This window comes from Mobula birostris, chromosome 17, assembly GCF_030028105.1.
Source record: "Mobula birostris isolate sMobBir1 chromosome 17, sMobBir1.hap1, whole genome shotgun sequence".
Lineage (NCBI taxonomy): Eukaryota > Metazoa > Chordata > Chondrichthyes > Myliobatiformes > Myliobatidae > Mobula > Mobula birostris.
Window position 1 is genome coordinate 1,371,046 of NC_092386.1, and position 22,712 is coordinate 1,393,757.

The following is a 22,712-nucleotide window of genomic DNA, read 5'->3' on the forward strand; positions in this document are numbered from 1 at the left end:
ATCTAACAGCCTTTTAAATAATACATTTCTGAATTGTTTGAGGAAGGAGCGAATGGTACTAACATCGTAAATGGAACGTATGCTCCTAAAGTGCCTGATTATACAAATTGTACACAAACATTCAGAGAAAACAGTACAGATGCTTCTCTGGGCAATCAGCAGTGAATATAATGTACATCTTTGCCACATGAATTTCTTTGATCATCTGAAGGAATTTCTTTCCTCCCAAACAGCACCCTGCTCCACAATGTCGGGGGGTGGCAGCTATGGAACTAAGTTAGCCATTGTCAATCACCTCATGATATTTAATAATTCTGCTTATAGTTACAATTACAAGAAAACTTGAACTTTCAGGGTGAATTTTCACATCATTGTATCACAAAATAGAATCAAGACAGTGAGGCATCTTTGTAACAAGCAATTGAAGTAATGGTTTTTATTTACTATTCAATACAAAAAAATGACTAAATTCAAGGGATCCACATTCATGTATAATGGCTTCATTTAGACATAATCCACAGCAGAACTGTAGCACTCCTCTCCCTAGGAGAGAAACATTCACCTGCAGAGGGGAAAAACAGAGATGTTACTGTTTCCCAAAAAAAACACTATAGGATAGATAATATTTCTATCAAACCCTTAAGGCAAAATTTATCATTACAATGTTTCTCAGTTTATCACATTTTCAACACTGCCAAAGTGAGCTTTTTAGGAAAACCCATCAACTGGTATCTGAGTATCCATAGAGTTGCAGATGGGTCCAGGTCAGTGCAACCACAGCATCACACATTCCCATACAGGGCACACCATGCAGTTGGTTCACCAACTCACCTCTTGTTTTGCCACACAATATTGAAAGTTTTATTTTATTTAGAGATGTAGCACACAACAGGACCTTTTGGGCCCTTCAAGCCACACCATCTAATTCACACTCGCCTAATCACAAGACAACTTACGCCGACCAATTAACTGGTAACACTTTGACCCTGGGAGGAAACCGGAGCACCCAGAGGAAACCCACGTGCACGCAAGAAGGAACTTAGAGAGGACACCAGAACTTTGACGCCCCAAGCTGTAATCGTGTCGTGCTAATCACTGCACGGTTGTGGGGTCCCAACGGTCATCATTTTACTTTTGTTCAAACAGTTACATACTGAGACCAGCAGGAGATCTCATTGAAAGGAGATGGGGTTAATAAACTCAAACTCTCCAATCCCCTTGTCTCTACCATTCACTGTGGCTCTATCAGGGGTTCCCAACCAGAGTTCACACATAAGAGAAAATTTGCAGATGCTGAAAATCTGAGCAACACACACAAAATGCTGGAGGAACTCAGCAGGCCAGGCAGCATCTATGGAAAAAAGTACAGTCGACTTTCCAGGCAGTCCTGCCAAAGGGTTTCGGCCCAAAACATCGACTGTACTTTTTCCCACAGATGCTACCTGGCCTGCTGAGTTCCTCCAGCATTTTGTGTGTGGTACCTTGGTTAATGGGAGGGGTGTATGGCATCAAAAATGGTTGGAAACCCCTGGTCTAAATAATCTTCAGCTGGAAAGACAGCCTCAGCCCCAAATCTAAAGGCCAAAACACTGGGACTTTGCTTGTTGAATAGCATAGTTCACTATCAATGGCAGTGGTTGGGTTACCTACAAGGTACTGGTTTAATCTCAATTTCAAAATGAAATTTGGAAGATCTACAATACTATAGTGCACAACTGTTGTACACTGAGCTTCAAGGTCCTGGATTAGCTGGGGAAAAAGGTGTTCAAGAGGGGTCTTCACAAATGAACAGGTTCCAATGAAATGTGCATATGAGGCTGTTGAAATGAGAACAGGATGCTCCCTACTCATTTACAAATTTTTGGTTGTCGGATACCAGCCTAGAATAAAAATAATGAATCACCAGCAGGCTAATGACAACTGAATTGCAATCATACTGAGGTTTCACACATTATAAAAACATATCAGCTCACATTTTAATAACTGAAGACCGAGGACTCTTCCCCGCGCATGCTTCCATCCGCCCTTGCTTGAGGCCCTAGATAAGAAAGACAGAAAACAGTGAGTAGTGCGACAGGATGGTGGTTTTCCACAAAGGAAGATGATGCGTACATCACCTACATTAAAAATCACCTCAGCTCTCATGAATCAGGAAGAATTTAAACCAGAGGTTCTGAATCTCCTTTATGCCATGGGCCAATACCATTAAGCAAGGGGTCTGTGGACCCCAGGGTGGGAACCTCTGAGTTAGACTTTGAAGGAATGGAGATAAACTTCTTGGACAGGATTGTATGCAGTCTGCATAGACTTGCAAGTGAAGCCACTCAAGATAATGCAAAATCTTAACAATCTGTGTAAAGAAAATTACTGCAGATAGACTTCAAGTTATGAAGACAGACATCACATTACTGTGCCATTGGAAGTTCACTGGGCCTCTATTCAATTCTCTTGCTAGTTGCTGTCGGAGAAAAGTGCAGGAGTGTTGGGATCCATGTTAAAAGGACTGATCAGCGAGGCAGTGGACTTGTTTTTGGGGACTTTGAGGTCCATATTGCACGTGTTCCTCATTCTGATTACTCTTTATTTTTTGCTGTTTTAGAGCAGTTTGATCAGAGCAATCGATACAGACTGGGTGCTTTGGCGAAGAATGGCCTGCAGCCTGCTGTGGACTAGCGCCATGGCACTGAACTGGACTGAACTAAACTGAATACTACTGGACTGCTGCTTCGGTGTTTCATATTCTTTGTGTGGTTAGCTCGCTTTTTGCCAGTTGTGCCAGTTGTTTGTTTATCACGCATTGGGTGTTTGATGTTTTCTTGAACATGTCCCATGGTGTTTCTTTGTTTCGTGGCTGCCTGCAGGAGGGCACATCTCAGAGATGTATTCTGCATACATACTTCGATAATAAATGTACTTTGAAATCGTCTAATGGGAAAAATAATTCTGCACCAGGACAACAGAAACACCCTGCCAGTGTGTGTAGCTGCTCTGTGGCTGACTCCTCAGTCACTTTCCCAATTCCACATCCACTGCAATTCCGAATTCTGCATCAGGACAGCAGACACATCCTGCCAGTCTGTGTACGTATTCTGCAGCTGACTCCTCAGCCACTTTCCTATTCCAAATGGAATAACATAAAACTGGTGATGGTGACATGGTTGAAGAAGAGAAAGCTTCTAGAGAACTACTGTTTAGCAGAAGAGACACACACCGGGGTGTGCATGACATGAGACTGTGCATTTCTCTATTCAGTTTGTTAAACTATACCATTGTGCCTGAGTGCAAGCAAATAGCTACACTTCTTAATAAATGTTAATGACATGGATTTGAAAAGTTGGGAAACAACTTCAAAATATGAAGGAAAAAAGCCTGGTGGAGCACAGAGAATGAAGACATTACAGACAGGTCTAATGAATGCAAAGAGGATGAAATGCATTTTATTTTACTAGTAAGAGTGAAGAAATGTCCATCACCCAAAATATGCCCTCTTCTCATTGATACCATCAGGAATGAGGTACAGGAGCCTGAAGACACAATCGCAATGTTCCAGTACCAGTTTCTTCCCCTTCACTGTCAGTTTTCTGAATAGACACTCAACTTATGAACGCTACTTCACTATTTCTTTTATTAAAAAAAATTATGTATTACAATGTACTACTGCTGCAAAGCAACAAATTTCACAACATACGGTAGTGATATTAAACCTGATTCTGATTGTGAAGATAATTTAGTACAATTCTAAAAGACTACAGAGTGCTGTGTGTTTGTACACAAGTCTTTTAAAAACAACAGGGGGACAGTAGTTTAAAGATAGTATCAACAGCCTGAGTTCAACTAACAATGGTAAAAAGTACAGAAAATCTCTGAGTTCTGTATTTCATGGTTTATAATTTCGGAAGGTTGTGGGTGTGTAAGAAAGATTTAGTGAAATGGTCCCAGTTACAAGGGGTTCCAGTTTTATAGAATGAGGTGAAGTCGTTATTTCACTTAGAACAGAGATAAGGAGATAGAGTTAGTCAAAATAATGAGCAGTCTGTAAATGCAGACAAAACTTTTTCCTTTTCAGTTTGGCAAAACAGAACAAAAAAAGGTGAAAATGAGTGCAACCACTTGCATTGGAAGGTACTGCCTGACAAGAAGGAGGAGAGATTCAGCTGGAGCTTTGTGAAATGAGGATTGGATTTTAGCTTCTCTGTCTTCTCACTGTTGAACTGTGATTAGTGACAGGAACAAGAACATTTTTCAAATATTCTTTACTAAAGTCACACAATTAAAGATAAAATAATGAACAAAACATTTCAGAATCAGAATCAGATTCAGGTTTATTATCACTGGCACGTGACGAGAAATTTGTAAACTTAGCAGCAGCAGTTCAATGCAATACATAATCTAGCAGAGAGAGAAAAACAAATAATAATAACTTAAATAAAACATAATAAACAAACAAGTAAATCAATTATGTATATTGAATAGATTATTTAAAAATGTGCAAAAATAGAAATACAGTACATTAAAAAAAAGTGAGATAGTGTCCAAAGCTTCTAAGTCCAGTTAGGAATCGGATGGCAGAGGGGAAGAAGCTGTTCTTGAAACACTGAGTGTGTGCCTTCAGGCTTCTGTACCTCCTACCTGATGGTAACAGTGAGAAAAGGGCATGCCCTGGGTGCTGGAGGTCCTTAATAATGGACGCTGCCTTTCTGAGACACCACTCCCTAGATGTCCTGGGTACTTTGTAAGCTAGTGCCCAAGATGGAGCTGACTAGATTTACAACCTTCTGCAGCTTCTTTCAGTCCTGTGCAGTTGCCCCTCCATACCAGACAGCAATGTAGCCTGTCAGAATGCTCTCCACAGTATAACTATAGAAGTTTTTGAATGTACTTATTGACATGCCAAATCGCTTCAAACTCCTAATAAAGTATAGCCGCTGTCTTGTCTTCTTTATGACTATATCAATGTGTTGGGACCAGGTTAGATCCTCAGAGATCTTGACACCCAGAAACTTGAAGCTGCTCACTCTCTCCACTTCTGATCCCTCTATGAGGATTGGTATGTGTTCCTTCCTCTTACCATTCCTGAAGTCCACAATCAGCTCTTTCATCTTACTGACATTGAGTGCCAGGTTGTTGCTACAGCACCATTCTACTAGTTGGCTCCTGTACACCCTCTCGTCACCACCTGAGATTCCACCAACAATGGTTGCATGATCAGCAAATTTATAGATGGCATTTGAACTATGCCTAGCCATACAGTCATGTGTATATAGAGAGTAGAGCAGTGGGCTAAGCACACACCCCTGAGGTGCACCAGTGTTGATCGTTAGCGAGGAGGATGTGTTATCACCAATCCACAGAGATTGTGGTCTTCCAGTTAGGAAGTTAAGAATCTAATTACAGAGTGAGGTACAGAGGCCCAGGTTCTGCAACTTCTCAGTCAGGTTTGTTGGAATGATGGCATTAAACGCTGAGCTATAGTCGATGAACAGCATCCCGACGTAGGTGTTTGTGTTGTCTTGGTGGTCAAAAGCTGTGTGAAGAGCCATTGAGATGTAATTTTGTAATTCAATAGAAATCTGACTTCATTGACAGCCATGTAACTGGAAACAAATGGTGGGGGGGGGGGGAATTAGACTGCAAGTACTTACCAGATAATAACCAGTATGGTAGCCGCTCATGTACCAGGCAATTAACATACTTCCTAAGGCTTCAGCATCCTCATCCGTAGTATCTGGACTCATTGGTGGAGGAGGAGGAATTAACTGTGTTGAGGAAGAGGAAAGTGTAGTTTAAAATACAGCTGTCAGGATTTGAAAACAATATGGAGTAAGCGCACTCACTTCTCTGTATAAACTAACTAGACAAGTTTCTACAACACTAGTCAGAGTTCAAATTACTTTCAATTTTATTTAAAGATAAAGCACGGTAACAGGACTTTCTGCATAATGAGTGTTTGATGGCTCTAGGCCTGTATTCACTAGAATTTAGAAGAATAAGGGGGGGATCTCATTAAAACTTATCAAATGTTGGAAGGCCTAGATAGTGTGGATGTGGGCAGCATCTTTCCAATAGTTGGAGAGTCTCAGACCAGCGGGCACAGGATCAGAAAAGAGATTTAGAACAGAGATGAGGAGAAATTTCTTTAGCCAGATGGTGATGAATCCGTGGAATTCACTGCCACAAACGGCTGTGGAGGCCAAATCATTGGGTATATTTAAAGTGGAGGATGACAGATTCTTGATAAGTTTTGGCATCAAAGGTTACAGGAAGAAGGCACAAGAATTGGGTTGAGAGGGATAAAAATCAGCCATGATGGAATGGCAGATCAGACTCGATGGGCCAAATGGCCGGATTCTGCTCCTATATCTAATGGTCTGTGGTCTGCTGGTAAGTCTTTGAGATGTGGGAGAAATCAGATTACCCAGTGAAAACCCACATGATCACGGGGAGAATGTACAAATTCTTTACAAGCGACAGCAGGAATGGAACCAAGGTTACTGACACTCTAATAGTGTTATGCTAACTGTTATTCTGCCATGCATGTGGTCTTTAGCCCTTTGGAAATGCAGATATTTAAAAACAAGAAACTTGCTCACCGGTGGCCCTGCGAGACCCATGGGCAACCACCCAGGTAGAAAAGGTGGTGGACCACGAAACTTCTCACCAGGCTATAAGGAACAAAAAAAGATCTGTAACATCAAAAGTGGGACTGTCCGAGAAAGATAACTAATCAGATACCACTATACAAGCAAACAAAGACCAAGAAAATCTAAAATTTAATTTCTTTCCCCATTCTGGAGATTATGGAGACCTTCTCATTTGCATGCCTATGTATACCACTATAAATTTAACAATTTCCTGAAGATAATCTTTGAACCAAACTGTTTCAAAGATGATGAGATCTGTGTACCAAACTCTGTATAAGATGATGACAGGCATTGATCATGTGGATAGTCAGAGGCCTGCTCCCACGGCTGAAATGGCTAGCACAAGAGGGCACAGTTTTAAGGTGCTTGGAAGTTGGTACAGAGGAGATATCAGGGGTAAGTTTTTTTTTACACAGAGAGTGGTGAGTGCGTGGAATGGGCTGCCGGCAACGGTGGTGGAAGTGGGTATGATAGGGTTTGTTAAGAGACTCCTGGACAGGTACATGGAGCTTAGAAAAATAGAGGGCTATGGGTAACCCTAGGCAATTTCTCCGGTAAGGACATGTTTAGCACAGCTTTGTGGGCCGAAGGACCTGTATTGTGTTGTAGGTTTTCTATGTTTCTATGTTTCCAGGAAAGTGGAAGTAGACAGATCAATTGTCTTTGTTCCTGCTGTGTGCTTGAAGATGGAGGCTACCATTTTGTGGAACTGTTTTACATCCTCCACTTTGTGAGGTGGAGTTGCTTCGCTTTCTGTGTTTTAAAGTAGACACAATGTTGTTTCAGGTAATCTACTGGACTGGAAATAATTTCTAAATAAGGAGTTATTTGTGAGGTATCTTGGATATAACATAACATGCAGGTTTGTGAGTGTTGGGGTTGGTGCCTGACCAGAGTGATTCGACCTGGATACTGAAGAGAGCAAAGAGCCATAAATTACCGACTGTCACCTGCTGGGAAGAGGGCAATAAATGGATGCTTGCCTGCAGCAGAGCCGATAAAACATGTTAAAGGTCAATCAGATGACCCACAGCCAATGACAATGGAATGCAATATTTGAGTTGGTAAGGAACGAGTATAAAAGTGGACACTTCGAGTGTGCTGTCAGTGATAACTCTCTCAAGAGACACACTATCGCAAGGAAGAGCCCCCATGCCAGGGTCTGGACGAAGAAAGGATCGATCATCTGGCCAAAAGAGATCCTTCATTTTGGTGTTATAAATTGGACATGTTGTCTGAGTGAGTATTGGTACAGAGGGAACAGTAGAGTTCATGGTCTAAGCTGTTGGCCTAGGGTCAACATAGTTATATTGTTGTTTGTACAGAAACAATAACGTGTGAGATTTAATTAATTATGAGTTGCATAGTGAATTTCCTAACCTAGTTCTGTTGACTAACAGTCGACATGCTGCTGCTAGAGTCCGACTAAGACCGAGAAAGTAGAACAGATCACTCCAGTTCTCAGATCCCTACACTGGCTTCCTGCCCATCACAGACGATTGATATTAAAATATTATTACTGGTTTATAAAGCACTGAACAGTCTGGGGCCAAAATATACCTCCCGTCTCTTGCTGCATTATGAACCTTCCTGAGCTCTCAGATCATCTGGGGCAGGTCTGCTTACCGTCTCCAGGGTCAAAACTAAACATGGTGAAGCAGCTTTTAGTTGCTATGCTCCACTTATCTGGAATAACCCTCCAGAGGATCTGAAGTCTGCCACAACAGCACCTCTTTCACCTCGGATGCTTGAGGAAGTTCGGTACGAGCCCTCAAATCCTAAGAATTTTGTACAGGGGCACAATTGAGAGCATCCTGACTGGCTACATCACTGCCTGATATGGGAAGTGTACTTCCCTCAATCGCAGGACTCTACAGAGAGTGGTGTGGACAGCCCAGCGCATCGTAGTTGTGAACTTCCCATGATTCAGGACGTTTACAAGGGTAGGTGTATAAAAAGGGCCTGTAGGATCATTGGGGACCCAAGTCACCCCAACCACAATCTATTCCAGCTGCTACCATCTGGGAAATGGTATCGCAGCATAACAGCCAGGATCAACAGGCTCCAGGACAGCTTCTTCCACCAGGCCATCAGACTGACTAACTCGAGCTGACTTCTGTACTCTATGTTACATTGACTGTTCTATTTATTAAAAATTATTATAAGTTACTATAATTGATTGCACATTGCGCATTTAGACAGAGACGAAACGTAAAGATTTTACTCCTCATGTATGTGACAGATGTAAGAAATAAAGTCAATTCAATTCAAAACTTTAAGCTATTTTAAATCAAGACTCAAAACTTTTCATTGTAGCTTTTAATTAGAATCTACTGCATTGTAACTTCTGTTATATCTATTTTTTGTGTGATTTTATTCTTATTGTCCGAAATTTGATGTTTGATTTTTATATATTGCTCCATATAAAACACTTTGAAATGCCTTGTGTTTGAAAAGTGCTATACAAATAAACTTGCTTGCTATCATAAAATTTCCCTACTGCATAGCCCTCTATTTTTCTGAGCTCCATGTACCCAAGAGTCTCTTAAAAGACCGTATTGTGTCCGCGTCTATAAGACCATAAGATATAGAAGCAGAATTCGGCCATCTGGCCTATCGAGTCTGCTTCGCCATTTAATCATCCTCCGACCTTCTCCCCATAGCCTTTGATAAGGAATAAAATGGACAATCTGAAAGTTCAGCTACAGATTGGCAAATATGACGTTGTGGCCATCTCTGAAACTTGGCTAAAGGATGGCTGCCATTGGGAGCTGAATGTCCAAGGATATACAGTATATCGGAAGGATAGGTTAGTAGGCAGAGGGGGTGGTGTGGGCCTGTATATAAGAAATAATATTAAATCATTAGAAATGAATGACATAGGATCGTAAGGTGTAGAATCTCTATGGGTTGGGTTAAGCAATTGGCAAGGGTAAAATTACCCTAATGGCAGTTGTATACAGGCCTCCAAACAGCAGTCAGGATGTGGATTACAAATTACAGCAGGAGATAGAAAAGGCATGTCAGAAAGACAATGTCATGATAGTCGTTGGGGATTTTAACATAAAGTGGATTGGGAAAACCAGGTCAGTACTGGACCTTGTGCAGTGAAAATTACGACTGAGAATGTACTCAGGAAGCTTAATGTCTGAGGTTAGATAAATCTCCTGGACCTGACTGAAGGCACCCTCGGGTTCTGAAGGAAGTAGCTGGAGAGATTGCGAAGGCACTAACGATGATCTTTCAAGAATTGATAGGTTCTGGCATTGTACCAGATGACTGGAAAATTTCAAGTGTTACTCCGCTATTTAAGAAGGGTGGGAGGAAGCAGAGAGAAAACTATAGACCTGTTAGCCTGACATCAGTGGTTGGGAAGTTGTTGGAATTGATTGTTAGGGATGAGAGTACGGAGTACCTGGAGGCACATGACAAGATAGGCCAAAGCCAGCATGGGTACCTGAAAGGAAAATCCTGCCTGACAAACCCACTGCAATTCTTTGAGGAAATTGCAAGCAGGGTAGACAAAGGAGATGCAGTGGACGTGGTGTACTTGGATTTTCAGAAGGCCTTTGACTAGGTGCCGCACATGAGGCTGCTTAGCAAGATCAGAGCCCATGGAATTACAGGGAAGTTACTAGCATGGGTGGAGCATTGGCTGATCGGCAGAAAACAGAGAGTGGGAATAAAGGAATCCTATTCTGGCTGGCTGCCATTACCAGTGGTGTTCCACAGGGGTCAGTGTGGGACCGCTGCTTTTTACGATGTATGTGAATGATTTGAGCTACAGCATTAATGGATTTGTGGCTAAATTTTCCAATGATACAATGATAAGTGGAGGAATGGGTAGTGTTGAGGAAACAGAGAGACTCAGATAGTTTAGGGAAATGGGCAAAGAAGTGGCAAATGAAATACAATGTTGGAAAGTGTATGGTCATGCACTTTGCTGGAAGAAATAAATGGGCAGACTATTATTTAGATGGGAGAGAATTCCAAATGCAGAGATGCAAAGGGACTTGGGAGTCCTTGTGCAAGATAGCCTAAAGATTAACCTCCAGGTTGAGTCGGTGGTGAACAAGGCGAATGCAATGTTGGCATTCATTTCTAGAGGTATAGAGTATAAGAGCAGGGATGTGATGTTGAGGATCTATAAGGCACTCACAAAACCACACTTGGAGTACTGTGGGCAGTTTTGGGCTCCTTATTTTAGAAAGGATATACTAGCATTGGAGAGGGTTCAGAGAAGATTCACGAGAATGATTCCAGGAATGAAAGGGTTACTGTATGAGGAACATCCGGCAGCTCTTGGGCTGTATTCCTTGGAGTTCAGGAGAATGAGAGGGGATCTCATAGAAACATTTGAATGTTAAAAAGCCTGAACAAATTAGATATGGCAAAGTTATTTCCCATGGTAGAGAATTCTAGGACAAGAGGGCACGACTTCAGGATTTGAGGACGTCCATTTAGAACTGAGATGCAGAGAAATTACTTTAGTCAGAGGGTAGTAAATCTCTGAAATTTGTTGCCACAAGTGGCTATGGAGGCCAAATCACTGGGTGTATTTAAGGCAGAGACAGAGAGGATCTTGATTAGCCAGGGCAGCAAAGGGTATGGGGTGAAAGCAGGGGAGTGGGGATGAATGGAAGAATTGGATCAGCCCATGATTGAATGGCAGAGAGACTTGATGGGCCAAATGGCCTACTTCTGCTCCTATATCTTACGGTCTTATAAAGGAGAGAGTTACATAAAAACATAGAAACCTAAAGCACATTACAGGCCATTCAGCCCATAATGTTGTGCTAACCATGTTACCTATTCTGGAAACTGCCTACAATTTCCCTACCGCATAGCCCTCTTTTTCTAGGCTCCATGTACCTATCTAAGAGTCTCTTAACAGACCCTATTGTGTCCGCATCTATAAGACCATAAGGCATAGAAGCAGAATTAGGCCATCTGGCCTATCGAGTCTGCTTTGCCATTCAATCATGGCTGATCTTTTTTTCTATCTCCTCCGACCTTCTCCCCATAAACTTTGATGCCATGTCCAATCAAGAACCTATCAATCTCTGCCTTCAATACACCCAACGACCTTTCCTTCACAGCTGCATGTGGCAACAAATTCCACAAATTCATCCCCCTCTGGCTAAAGAAATTTCTCCGCATCTCTGTTTTAAAAGGGCACCGTTCTACCCTTATGCCTCTTGTCCTGGACCCTCCCACCATGAGAAACATCCTTTCCACATCTACTCTGTCTTGGCCTTTCAACATTTGAAAGATTTCAGTGAGATCCTCCCTCATCCTTCAGAATTCCAGCAAGTACAGATCCAGAGCCATCACACATTCCTCGTATGATAACGCTTTCATTCCTGGAATCATCCTTGTGAACCTCCTCTGGACCCTCTCTATCATCTTCATTGGCAGTGCATTCCACACACCCATCACTCTCTGTGTGAAAAACTTACCTCTGACATTCCCCTTGTACCTACTTCCAAGCACCTTAAAACTGTGCCTACTCATGCTAGCCATTTCAGCCCTGGGAAAAAGCCTCTGACTAACCACACGATCAATGCCTCTCATCATCTTATACACCTCTATCAGGTAATCCTCATCCTCCGTCGCTCCAAGGAGAAAAGGCCAAGTTCACTCGACCTATTCTCATAAGGCACACTCTACAATTCAGGCAACATCCCTGTAAATCTACTCTGTACTCTCTATAGAATCAACATCCTTACCATAATGAGGTGACCAGACTGAACACAGTACTCCAAGTGGGGCCTGATCAAGATCTTATATAGCTGTAACTTTATCTCACGGCTCTTGAACTCTATCCCATGGTTGAAGAAGACCAACACACCATACGCCAGTCCCAGGTTTTGTTTTCCTAACTTGAGACTCTGCATGATTTGTAGAGGAAGAAGTAGTGACCTTCTTTCTTACCACCTGGCCTTATTGCTTTTGTGCTTGGAGCCATAGTTAGGGGAGGCACAGACAAAGCTGCTGTTGGATTAGACTGTTCAATTGTTATTTTCTTTGCAGTTTAACAAACTACCTGCTTCTATTTTTTATAACATCCATCTAAATGTTTCGCACAGTTACAGTATGTATATGCAGTGGTTCAGTGTGCCCCCTTCGTGGTTACATTTGTATGATTTTGGAAGTTTCCATTGGTTTTTCATTATTTGAATAAGGGCTAACTGATTGGTTGACTCTTATCTATGAGTTTTTCTATAGGGTAGAAAAACAGCTGACCATGTGGTTCCACCATATTTTGCTTCTCCCTCCCTTCACTTATAAGACTCCTATCACTGACCATTTGTCAATTTTATTTGTCATATTAGTGCTTAATAAAATGATCGTGAAGCAACAAGTTTGTGTCTATTTCCTGAATCCCAAGAAAACATTGGATTAAAACATCAGAATCCTTGCAATTTGTTGCACAACACTCTGCACACAGTCCAGCATGGTGAGAGTGGAGGGCTGGTGGACAGGTTGCAGAATGCTCTGCAGACAACCTAGCATGTAATTCCAGCATGGTGAAGGTGGAGTGAATGGTGACCGGGGTGGTGGAGATGTTGCAGATCAAGGGTTCTGCTCATTCTGAATGCTAACAAGTTTACAGCATAACTATGCAATAGAGGGTTTCGCAGGTTTGATGGTATTAGATTTATTTTAAGTCACAGAACAGACGTCATTAACTGCGCTGATCATCAACAACCCCATCATTAACCACACTAATTCAGTTTGAATCCTGCTGACACCTCTATGCTTTCGGGATCCACAAGAATCAAATCGGATGGAACATTTTGCTTGTAGTTCTATAATCCTTCAGTAGTATTAGGAGGGTGATCTGAAGATAAATGTCCATTCAGGAAGCACAATAAACAACAAAGACAACAGAACACCAGTACAAAGGAAAACTGACAAAGGGCAAAAGAAAAACCCAGAAAATCCAATAAAACAAAGAGCATGAATGTCATAACAAAAAGAGAAAAAATGTTCAGAAAGACTCGCAATGTAATCAGTAGCAAATTCAGCCCAAACTTGCTGCTTTCTTTTCAGGACCAAGGTAGAATACACGCAGATGAGTAACTGCAGGAGATTTAATTATACCCCAAATTACATAAGGAGCAGACTTAAAAAAAAAATTCAGAGCATGGGGTAAAAAAAATGCACTGTAAAAGAAAATGTCTACACGAGCCGTTGATTCATGAACTTACAAAGCTAAATCCTGATGTTGGTGGTGGTCGAGGAGGATAATGGTGGTTCCACGAAGACTGACCCATTGGAGATTTTGGCTTGGCTTCATTGGATTGCCGAGGTTTAATTACCGGTGAAATAGCTTCACTCTCATCCGTTGATTGTTGGCCTGTCCCATTTTTCTAAATTAAAGAAGAGGAAAGTGTGCCTCTTAACCAATAATGGCCAATCTTAAATCGAACAATGTGTACCAAAAACAACTCATGTTTACCTGTTCAGCAGCCTCATTCTCTGCTTCGGATACATCCGCTGGAAGCAGGTCCGATAAACTCTGCTCCTCCTTGTTGCCATAGCCAGTGTACATTACAATACACGTTCCCTCCTGCTCACAAATAGACTGAATGGTAGCCAAGTATACGTTGCCATCTTCTGACCACACCGCATTACACGTATCACCAACTCGCCACTGATAAGAGAAGTCATGTACAGTTTCTGTAGAATATTTCACCAAAGACACAAGGCCAGTGTCAACCAAGCTGACTCACAGAACTCCCAACTACATGCATATCCTCCCACACATTTATCAAGCTAGTAATAAGTATCATGAAATGCCCCATGGTCTTTATGGATGACTGGACACAGTATACTCCATCAGCTTAATTAATTGCCGCCACTGTCAGAAAGGAGCTTGCACTGTGAGGATTTCCCCTGGACTCTCACATTGCAAGGACGGACAGGTTAGGATTGGTGAGTTGTGGGCATGCCTTGTTAGCACTGGAAGCACGGTGACACTTGCATGCTGCCTCCAGCACATCCTCACACTGTGTTGGTCCTTGACACTAACAACACACTTTGCTGTCTGTCTTGATGTACATGTGACAAATAAAGCTAATCTTTCTCTTTAATTATGGGTAGGGTTACAGAATTATTCAATGAAATAAATCAATTCTATTGAGTGTACACAGAGGGATACAATCTGGGTAGCTACAGAAAGCACACGTTTCTGAATGGTGGAAGAGCAGCACCCTTGCTTAATCCAGGTATTGCCTATACCTCCATCAGTTGGGGATGGTACAGTGAGAGAATGTGATTTTTGTATTTGGAGGACATAAATTCTGACAGTGTAGATATAATGTACTTAGTCAAAACCTGCCGATACCAGGCTAATGTGGCTAATTATCACTGAGAAGGGTTTAGCAACTGAGAATGGCCATACTTTCCTAGTTGGATGGACATTATTCTTCTTCCTGCTTCTGTGCCTTTTGTTTTTTCGTTTAGTTCCACTTCCAACGTGCTCCTTGGACAAAGGCTGAACACATTCACCATTCTTCAGCGCATTCTGAAGAAAACAGATGAACATCAAATCAGAAATATTTCACCAAGTCGTGGGACAATTAGAGTGAGAAACAGAGCAGAGTTGGTATCAATCACCTATTGTCACCAACCAACATGATCATCACCAAATTCACATCAATCCTGTGACCCAGAGTGCACACCAACCATAAATTAGCCACTGATACGAACCAACATGCTATCACCACATTCATTCCTGCAGATTCTACCACTCCCAGGCAGTCATTCCTTTTGACAATAGACAATAGGTGCAGGAGTAGGCCATTCAGCCCTTCGAGCCAGCACCGCCATTCACTGTGATCATGTCTGATCATCCACAATCAGTATCCAGTTCCTGCCTTATCCCCATAACCTTTGATTCCACTATCTTTAAGAGCTCTATCCATCTCTTTCTTGAAAGCATCCAGAGACTTGGCTTCCACAGCCTTCTGGGGCAGAGCATTCCATATATCCACCACTCTCTGGATGAAAAAGTTTTTCCTCAACTCCGTTCTAAATGGACCTTGTGCAACATTCTACGCTGTCTATCAACTCTTCTTTTTGAATTAAAAAGGCATAAATTTGTTGTCCTGAATCAGAAGAAAGCTCTGTGGATAGAGAAGGCTTATTAGAGGCCTGGAGATTGAAGAGACAGTTATCAAGTACATTCAATTCAGAATCAAAATAGGAACTGGGATATGGCGAGGAAGTTTCAGTGTAGAAAGTGACATTGTACTCTTCAGAGCCAAGGCAGGCCTGAAGCGGAGCACAAATCTGAAGCAGAAGGGATCGTCTGCTCTTTGTTTCTGCTGCCTTGCTGCAGCAATTCCCATCTTACCTCCAGCCTTACCCCGGCTTTCTTTCACACACTTACCCACTGAATAATCAGTCACCTACATAGGGGAACTGTCTGACTCTGTGGTAACTCAAATTTCCACTGATAATCCTTGGAACCTGGAGAAAGATGAGCCATGGACTGACAAAATGCAGACCAGACTGAAGAGTGATCCCTGCAGAAAAGAACGGCTAATAGATTCTTCAGCTCAGTCAATGTTCTCAACCTCAGCATCAGTGCTATCATCTGCAGAGCTGTGGGTGGAGTTAGAGATGAATCTGGCCACATCAGGAGTGTACAGGAAGTAAAGTCGAGGTTAAGGACACAACCTACTGTTTAGAATAACTGTGCTGGAGGTGTTGCTGCCTGACTTCACTGATTGTGGACTATTGGTCAGGAGGTCAAGGATTCAGTTACAGAAGAAGGCATTGACGCCCAGGGTCCAGTGTTTGGTGATGAGTTTGATTGGAGTAATAGTATTGAAGGCAGAACGGTAGTCAATACAAAATAGACAGAGGTGCTTATACTGTCTAGATGCTCCAGGATGAGGGAAATCTTATCTGCTGTAGACTGTAAGCTAAATTGCGTAGGTCAAGGTTGCCTTGGAGGCTGGAGTTGATGAGTGCCATGACCAGCCTCATAAAGCTCTTCATGATGATGGACATCAGACCGCTAGGCGGTCATTGTTTTAAGTGTGTTATCTTGATAGATAAATAGATCGATAGATAGATAGATAGACAGACAGACATACTTTATTGATCCTGAGGGAAATCGGGTTTCGTTACAGTTACACCAAGAATAGAATAGCAATATAAAACCATAAATAATTAAATAATGATATGTAAATTATGCCAGATGGAAATAAGTCCAGGAGCAGCCTATAGGCTCAGGGTGTCCGATCCTCCAAGGGAGGAGTTGTAAAGTTTGATGGCCACAGGCAGGAATGACTTCCTATGACGCTCAGTGTTGCATCTCGGTGGAATGAGTCTCTGGCTGAATGTACTCCTGTGCCCAACCAGTCCATTATGTAGTGGATGGGAGACATTGTCCAAGATGGCATGCAACTTGGACAGCATCCTCTTTTCAGACACCACTGTCAGAGAGTCCAGTTCCATCCCCACAACATCACTGGCCTTATGAATGAGTTTGTTGATTCTGTTGGTGTCTGCTACCCTCAGCCTGCTGCCCCAGCACACAACAGCAAACATGATCGCACTGGCCACCACAGACTCGTAGAACATCCTCAGCATCGTCCAACAGATGTTAAAGGACCTCAGTCTCCTCAAGAAATAGAAACAGCTCTGTCCCTTCTTGTAGACAGCCTCAGTGTTCTTTGACCAGTCCAGTTTATTGTCAATTCGTATCCCCAGGTATTTGTAATCCTCCTCCATGTCCACACTGACCCCCTGGATGGAAACAGAGAGCTAAGGTGCCTTAGCTCTCCTCAGGTCCACCACCTGCTCCTTAGTCTTTTTCACATTAAGCTGCAGATAATTCTGCTCACACCATGTGACAAAGTTTCCCACCGTAGCCCTGTACTCAGCCTCATCTCCCTTGCTAATGCATCCAACTATGGCAGAGTCATCAGAAAACTTCTGAAGATGGCAAGACTCTGTACAGTAGTTGAAGTCCGAGGAGTAAATGGTGAAGAGAAAGGGAGACAAGACAGTCCCCTGTGGAGCCCCAGTGCTGCTGATCACTCTGTCGGACACACAGTGTTGCAAGCACACATACTGTGGTCTGCCAGTCAGTTGTTTTCTTAGAAACCATGGTGACAGTGGTCTTTTTGAAGCAGGTGAGAATCCTATATTGAAGCAGGGAAAGGTTAAAAATGTCAGCAAACAACCCCACCAGTGGAAGTGTACAGGATCTAAGGATTCTGCCAGAGACACCATGCTCTCTGTGGGTTCACTCTTCGGAAGAGTGATCATACAACTGCAACAGTGACTGTGGGGTCAGGTGCGATGGAGACTGCTGGAGTGGCCAGTGATACTCCCATTCCTTTCTGTTCAAAACATGCTTACAATGTTAGTATCTCACCAGGAAGGGACATGATGTTGCCTGTCTTCATTTGGTAATAACACATTATGATACACAAGACCATAAGACAGAGGAGCAGACATTAGGCCATTCTACCCATCGAATCTATTCTGACTTTTCATCATGGCTGATCCACTTTCCCTCTCAACCCCATTTCTCCTGTCTTCTCCCATTAAAAATGGACGGCAGGCATCTTTAATGGTTATATTGCAATGGCTAAGTGTGTTGGTGTGGCAAATGCTCTGCCTGAGAACTCAGGAAACTGCAGAGAGTTGTACTGAACTGTGTCCACATCACGGAAATTCCCCTCCCCTCCATGGACTCTGTCTATACTTGTCACTGCTTTGGTAAAGCAGCCAACATAATCAAGAGCCCACGCACACCAGTGATTGTCTCTTCATCCTTCTCCAAAGCCTGAACGCAGCTACAACCAGGCTCAAAAACAGCTTCCACCCTGCTGTTGTAAGACTGTTAAATGGTTCCCTATTACCAAAAACTGGACTCAACCTCACAACCTACCTCATTTACCTACACTGCACTTTCTCTACAGCTATGCTGCATTGTCATGGTTTTCCCTTGTTCTACCTCAATGTGCTGTTGAATGTTCTGATCTGTATGAACAGTGTGAAAAAGAAGCTATCTGTTGTAGCTTGATCCCTGAACAAAACTGAAATCCCCTACACTACCCAGGACGATATTTGGAGACACAAGAGACTGTGGTCCTGAAGTAGGTCTCAATCTAAAATGTCAACTGTCCCCATTCCACCACCCCCCGCCCCCAACCGATGCTGCCTGACCTGCTGAGTTCCTCCAGCATTTTGTATTGCCCAAGATTTCCAGCATCTGCAGAATCACTTGTCTTCTTGTTCTTGTTTTAGACTTAAACTTGCTTTAGAACTGATGGTGTTTGATCTGCCAGAGATTTCCAGTACGTGCAGTTTTTTCCTCCCATTGTTTCGTTTAGCCTGTCATCTTTCACACGCAGAACCTGCGAACTTCCCTGTGGAGACCGCCCTCACAGGAAGTATCAGTAACCCTGCACTCGCACTGCAATTCTGACCAGAGTCAGCCAAGGGGAAACGTTACAACCGAACCTGGTCCACAGCCATCTTACTTTGAACGAGCTCACCGCCTTGTCGTAGGCTTTGATCAGCGCCGTGTCATCCCAGATGTCTGAGTCATCACTCTGAAAGAACAACAGGGCAGGCTGATTTCACCAATGCCAGGCAGGCAGAGACAGGGGCTGGGTATCTAGCGGCAGAAGAGGAGGCGGCATCGGAGCGGGGCAGGAACAGGGTGTATCGGGCGGGAACAGAGGGGATTTCGGAGGAAGGAGGACATATCAGGAGGAAGGAAGAGGTGGTATGGGGAATCGAGAGGGTGTCGGAGTGGGAAAGGAGGAGTATCGCGGAGGAGGGTATCGGGAGGGAGAAAGGGGCATCGGGGAGAGGGGGGCATCTGGGGGGAGGAGGGGGTATCAGGAGGGAGGAGGGGGTATTGAGGGAAGGAGGGGGAGTCAGGAGGAGGAATGGGTATTGGGAAGAAGGAGGGGTATCGGGTGGAGGAGGGGTATCTGGGGTAGGAGGAGATATCAAGGTTAGGAGGGGGTATCGGGAGGGAGGAGCGGTATCGGGTGGAGGAGGGGGTATCGGGAGGGAGGAAGGGGTATCGGGAGGGAGGAGGGGGTATCGGGGAGGGAGGAGGGATATCGGGGGTAGGAGGGGGTATCGGGGGTAGGAGGGGGTATCGAGGGTAGGAGGGGGTATCGGGGAGAGAGGAGGGGTATCGGGAGGGAGGAGGGGGTATCAGGGGGAGGAGGGGGTATCAGGAGGGAGGAGCAGTATCGGGTGGAGGAGGGATATCGGCAGTGTAGGAGAGGTATCGGGGGGAGGAGGGGTATTGGAGGGGGAGGGGTAGCGGGAGGGAGGAGGGGTATCGGGGGGAGGAGGGGTATCGGGGGTAGAAGAGGGTATCGGGGAGGGAGGAGGGGTATCGGGAGGGAGGAGGGGGTATCGAGGTAGGAGAGGGTATCGGGGAGGGAGGAGGGGATATCAGGAGGGAGGAGGGGGTATCGGGGAGGGAGGAGGGGGTATCGGGGGGGGGGAAGAGGTGTATCGGCGGGGTAGGAGAGGTATCGGGGGGAGGAGGGGACGGCAGCCCCGCATTTACCTGGCCGCAGCCCCGTCGGAAAACCGTTTCCCCAACTGAACTTTCCTCGGCCATCGTAGCGCCGTCAGTTGGCCCCACAAATAACGTCATCACACCTCGACCGCGCTCCGTCCCTGGCGTCATCAGTGTGCAAACTGGCAGATGTTTGTCACATGTCTGTCGGCGTTGTTGGGAAATGTAGTCCAGGAAACTGCAGTACACAGTCCCTGCATTCATATTCAAAGTAAATTTACTATCAAAGTACATAATGTCATCATTAACACCCCTGAGATTATTTTTCCTATGGACATACTCATAAGTCTATAGAATAGTAATTAAAACAGGATCAATGAAAGATCAACCAGGGTACAGAAGTATTATATTTTCACTAATGCGAATGGCAATACATAAAAAAAGAATAAGAGATAACGAGATAAAGAGTCCTTAACTTGAGCTCATTGGTTGTGGGATCATTTCAAAGATAGGGCAAGGAGTGTAGTTATGCCCTTTTGTTCAAGAGCCTGACGGTTTAAGCATAGTAACTTCTCTTGGAGCTGGTGGTGCAAGTCCTGAGCCACCCTTGTATCGACCTGATGGCAGCCATGAGAAAAGAGTATGGCCTGGGTGGTGAGGATCTTTGATGACAGATGCTGCTTTTCTACAGCAACATTTCATGTAGATGTGCTCAATGGTTGGGAGTGTTTTACCCGTCATGTACTGGGCCTGATTCACTACCTTTTGTAGGTTTTTTCCACCAAGGACACTAGTGTTCCCATACCAGGCCATAATGTAGCCAGTCAGCACACTTTCCAACACACATCTTCAGAAGTTTGCCAAGGTTTTTGATGACAAGCCAAATCTCCGCAGACTCCTGAGAAAGTAGAGGTTCTGCTGTGCTTTCTTCGTAATAATATTTATATGACAGATACAGGACAGTTCCTCTGAGATAGTGACACCCAGGAACTTAAAGTTACTGACCCTCTCCACCTCTGGTCCTCCGATGATAACTGGCTCATGAACCTCTGGTTTCCCTCTCCTGAAATCTACAATCAGTTCCTTGGTCTTATTAACATTGAGTGAAAGGTTGTTGTTATTGCACCATTTTGCCACGTTTTCAATCTTCCTCTTGTTTGCTGATTCATCATCCCCTTTGATACAGCCCACAACAGTGGTGTCATCAGCAGACTAGTGTGTGGTGTTGGAGTTGTACTTAGCTACACAGTCATAGGTGTAAAGAGAGTAGAGCAGGGGCTAAGCACACGTCTTCGTGGTGCACCTGTGCTGTTGGAGATTATAGAGGAGATAGATGTTCTTGTGAATCCGAACTAACTGGGGTCTGCAAGTGAGGGAATCGAGGATCCAGTTGACAAGAGGGTATTGAGTCCCAGGTCTAGGAGTTTATTGATTAGTGTTGATTGGGTGATGGTATTGAATGCTGAGCTGTAATCAATAAAGAGCCAGCATTCTAATATATGAGGGGTGATTTATAAGTTTGTGGCCTAAGGTAGAAAGAGTCAATTTTAGAAAACCTAGCACATTTCTTTTTCAACATAGTCCCCTCCTACATTTACACACTTAGTCCAGCGGTCGTGGAGCATACGGATCTTGGACCTCCAGAAAGTGTCCACAGCAGGGGTGATTGATAAGTTTGTGGTCTAAGATAGGAGGAGATGAGTTATACAGCTCTCGTTACATGCACGTGCAGTTCAACTCTTTGAGTGATTATGCAGAAAGTTTGAAGTTAATAACTCATCAGGGATGATTGATATGTTCGTGGCCTAAGGTAGAAGGTGAGTTATGACCGCTGATCACCTGGCCTCCATTGGGAGTGAACGCTAACTGCTTGGCCTCTGTTGGGAGTGATCACAGACTGCCTGGCCTCAGGAGTGACTGCTGACATCTGGCCTCCATTTGGAGTGATTACTGACCATCTGGCCTCCATTAGGCGTGACTGCTGACCACCTGAACCTCCGTTCAGAATGACCGCTGACTGGCCTCCATTCCCAGTGATCACTAACCACCTAGCCTCAGGAGTGACCGCTGACCACATGGCCTCCATTAGGAGTGACCACTGACCGCCTGGCCTCCACTGGGTGTGACTGCTGACTGTTTGGCCCATTAGGAGTGACCGCTGAGCACCTGGCCGCAGTAAAGACTGACCGCTGAACGCCTGGCCTCCGTTAGAAGTGACCACTGACTGCTGGGCCTCTGTTCAGAGCGACTGCTGATTGCCTGGCTTCCATTAGGGAAGATCACTGACCACCTGGGCTCAGCAGTGACCACTGACCTTTTGACCACCATTAGGAGTGACTGCTGACCACCTGACCTCCATAGGGAGTGATCACTGACCACTTGGCCTCAGGAGTGACCACTGATCACCCAGCCTCCATTAGGAGTGATCACTGACCACCTGGCCTCAGTACAGAGTAACCCCTGACCGCTTGGCCTCTGTTAGGAGTGACCACTGATTGCCTGGCCTCCGTTAGCAGTGACTGTTGACTGCCTGGCCTCTGTAGGAGTGA

The 22,712-nt window shown here is 44.1% G+C and overlaps 1 protein-coding gene across 1 annotated transcript; it reads right to left on the reverse strand.

Annotated features, from left to right (window-relative positions):
* Positions 1-409: 409 nt before the first annotated feature.
* smn1 (survival of motor neuron 1, telomeric) lies at positions 410-20,349 on the reverse strand. The gene is made up of 9 exons (XM_072281184.1): positions 20,212-20,349; positions 19,157-19,228; positions 15,052-15,174; positions 14,107-14,301; positions 13,856-14,017; positions 6,591-6,662; positions 5,643-5,756; positions 1,974-2,038; positions 410-562 (listed from the first exon to the last, which is right to left on the reverse strand). Exons 1-9 carry the CDS (start codon positions 20,332-20,334, stop codon positions 559-561), a joined length of 930 nt encoding a protein of 309 aa, XP_072137285.1. The 5' UTR covers positions 20,335-20,349; the 3' UTR covers positions 410-558.
* Positions 20,350-22,712: the final 2,363 nt, after the last annotated feature.